Source organism: Loa loa (genome assembly GCF_000183805.2).
Source record: "Loa loa unplaced genomic scaffold supercont3.405, whole genome shotgun sequence".
Taxonomy (NCBI): Eukaryota; Metazoa; Nematoda; class Chromadorea; order Rhabditida; family Onchocercidae; genus Loa; species Loa loa.
The window spans coordinates 1-2,383 of NW_018108585.1; the positions used below are offsets into that span (position 1 = coordinate 1).

The following is a 2,383-nucleotide window of genomic DNA, read 5'->3' on the forward strand; positions in this document are numbered from 1 at the left end:
AAATTAATAACTTATTACTAAACAGAGGTATACAAAATTAATAACTTATTACTAAACAGAGGTATACAAAATTAATAACTTATTACTGAAACAGAGGTATCAAAATTAATAACTTATTACTAAACAGAGGTATCAAAATTAATAACTTATTACTAAACAGAGGTATCAAAATTAATAACTTATTACTAAACAGAGGTATCAAAATAAATAACTTATTATTAAACAGAGGTATCAAAATTAATAACTTATTCTTCTTTTTTTCCTTTTATCATTCCCTACTCTTTCAAATAATCATATAATCATTAATCGAATAAACAAATAAACAAACAATCAAATAAACAAACGACCAAATAAACAAATAATCATTTTAAAACATTCCAATTCTTTCTTAATTCAAAAAATTAATCTCCTACCAATGCTTATCATAACATTTGATCTTAATTGAGAAATATTATAAATGGATAAACTCTGCATAATAAATTTTTTTTTTAAACTTACGAGGTATAGCACTGGCAAATTTATCTTTATCATATTCGGCCAAACGTTGTCGCAATTCTAAACAGCCAACACCTTCTGGGCCACAAAGAACAAATGGTCTTTTGCGTCCTGTTTTCGATAGATATAACATAACTTCTTCATATGTTAAAATTTCTGAAAGAAAAAAAATAATAAAGCTCATTTTTATCTTTATTTTTTTTTGTTTTAAAAAAAAAAGTTGATCTTATCAGTGATATTATCACCTGCATCATTTTCATCATTTAATTCATCCATTGATTTCATCTCTTCCACTCCTTTCTTCCATTTTCCTTTGATTAAATGTTTTCGTTTCTTACAACCGAAGAAATCTTTATTCTTACCATTTTCCAATTGTTTTTCCCTTTCAAATTCACGTGCATACAAAGCAATCCTTTAAATAATTTGACCTTTTTCCTTTTTTTTTTTTCAAATTATAACCTTTAAAAATGAAATCAATTCAAAATTTGAATTTAAAAATATTTTCAAAATGAAAAAATACAAATTTAAACTATTATACAATGTATTTATTATTATAATTATAATAATTTTATAAATAATAATGAAGTTTCACTAAATTAATATCATTTGAAAATAGCAAGTATTTATTTGATCGTTTAATCACCTAATCAATTAAATTTAATCATTTAAAAGCTTAATTTAAATCATCTGCTTAGAATTTAAATCATTTATTTAATCATCTAAAAATTTGATCAATTAAATTTAAATCATTTATTTATTCATTTAAATTATTGGATCGATTAAATTTAATCATTTAATCATTAATTAATATAATTTTTATCAATAAATAAATAAATAACAATTTACTGTCGTTGAAATGATATTGATGGTATTAAACCAGCAAGTGAATTATTCATTTCACAACCATCATGATATGCTTGCCACCAATTTTCATCATTCATATTAATCACATGAAGGATATCACCACGTTGAAATTTTAATGCAAGTTCTTTACATGGAACATAAATATCATCCTATAATAAAATTAGGAATTAATCAAATTTATTTATATGCAAAATATATTTTTTTTAATTAATTTTTATTGTAAATTTAAACTTATCATAAAAAATAAATTGTAAATTTTTATCATTTTATATCGATCTCTTATAATTTTCACATTTATTTTCTTCTCTTTTATTTTATTTTTTTTTATTTTTTGTATCTAAGAATAAAAATTTCTAAATTCTTACTGTAAATTATTATCATTTTATATCTATGTTTATTTTTTTTCTTTGTCTAAGAATAAAAATTTTTAAATTCTTAAAGCTCTTTCGCTTTTTTTTTTTGCTTCAAATTTTTGAAGAACAAATTTAAATACTTAAATAAATATGAATATAATCATAATTTTCTATAAAAATTACGATTATATTTATATTCATTTAAATTTTTTTTTCTTTTTAAAATCTTTTTTCCTTTCCTTTTTTTTTAACACAAATTTGAAATGTTGGAAAAAATGTGATTACAGATATAAAAATATAATTTTTAAACATTAATATAATCATATTTTTTCATTATTTCAGAGTTATGTCAAAAAAAAAAAGGAAAAAAGAAAAGAAAAAGGTTTGAATGGATGCAAATATAATCATAATTTACTGTAAAGATTTTTTTTTTTTTTAAGAAAAAATATGATTTTGAATTCTAATTATGAAATTAGAATTTCCTATAATCATTTTTCTTTTTTTTTTCTATCATTTTGGATAACAATTAGTAAAAGATCATTGAAGAAAATAATTTTCAGTTCAAGCTTTTAATATAAATTAAAAGATATATGCAAAAGAGACATTTGTACAGAAATACGCTTTCACGTTTTTCCATTACTTTCACGTGTTCCCATTAGATATACGCAAAA

General features: G+C 20.4%; 1 protein-coding gene across 1 annotated transcript in view; it reads right to left on the reverse strand.

Annotated features, from left to right (window-relative positions):
• Positions 1 to 498: 498 nt before the first annotated feature.
• LOAG_18621 (MAGUK p55 subfamily member 7) overlaps positions 499 to 2,383 on the reverse strand; it is a gene marked incomplete at both ends in the record, with an annotated part of 4,066 nt that continues 2,181 nt past the window's right edge. Inside the window, 3 exons of the mRNA XM_020451285.1 lie at positions 499 to 651; positions 741 to 907; positions 1,342 to 1,508. Of these exons, the coding sequence (XP_020304945.1) occupies positions 500 to 651; positions 741 to 907; positions 1,342 to 1,508 (486 nt within the window). The remainder of the gene's footprint in view (positions 652 to 740; positions 908 to 1,341; positions 1,509 to 2,383) is intronic.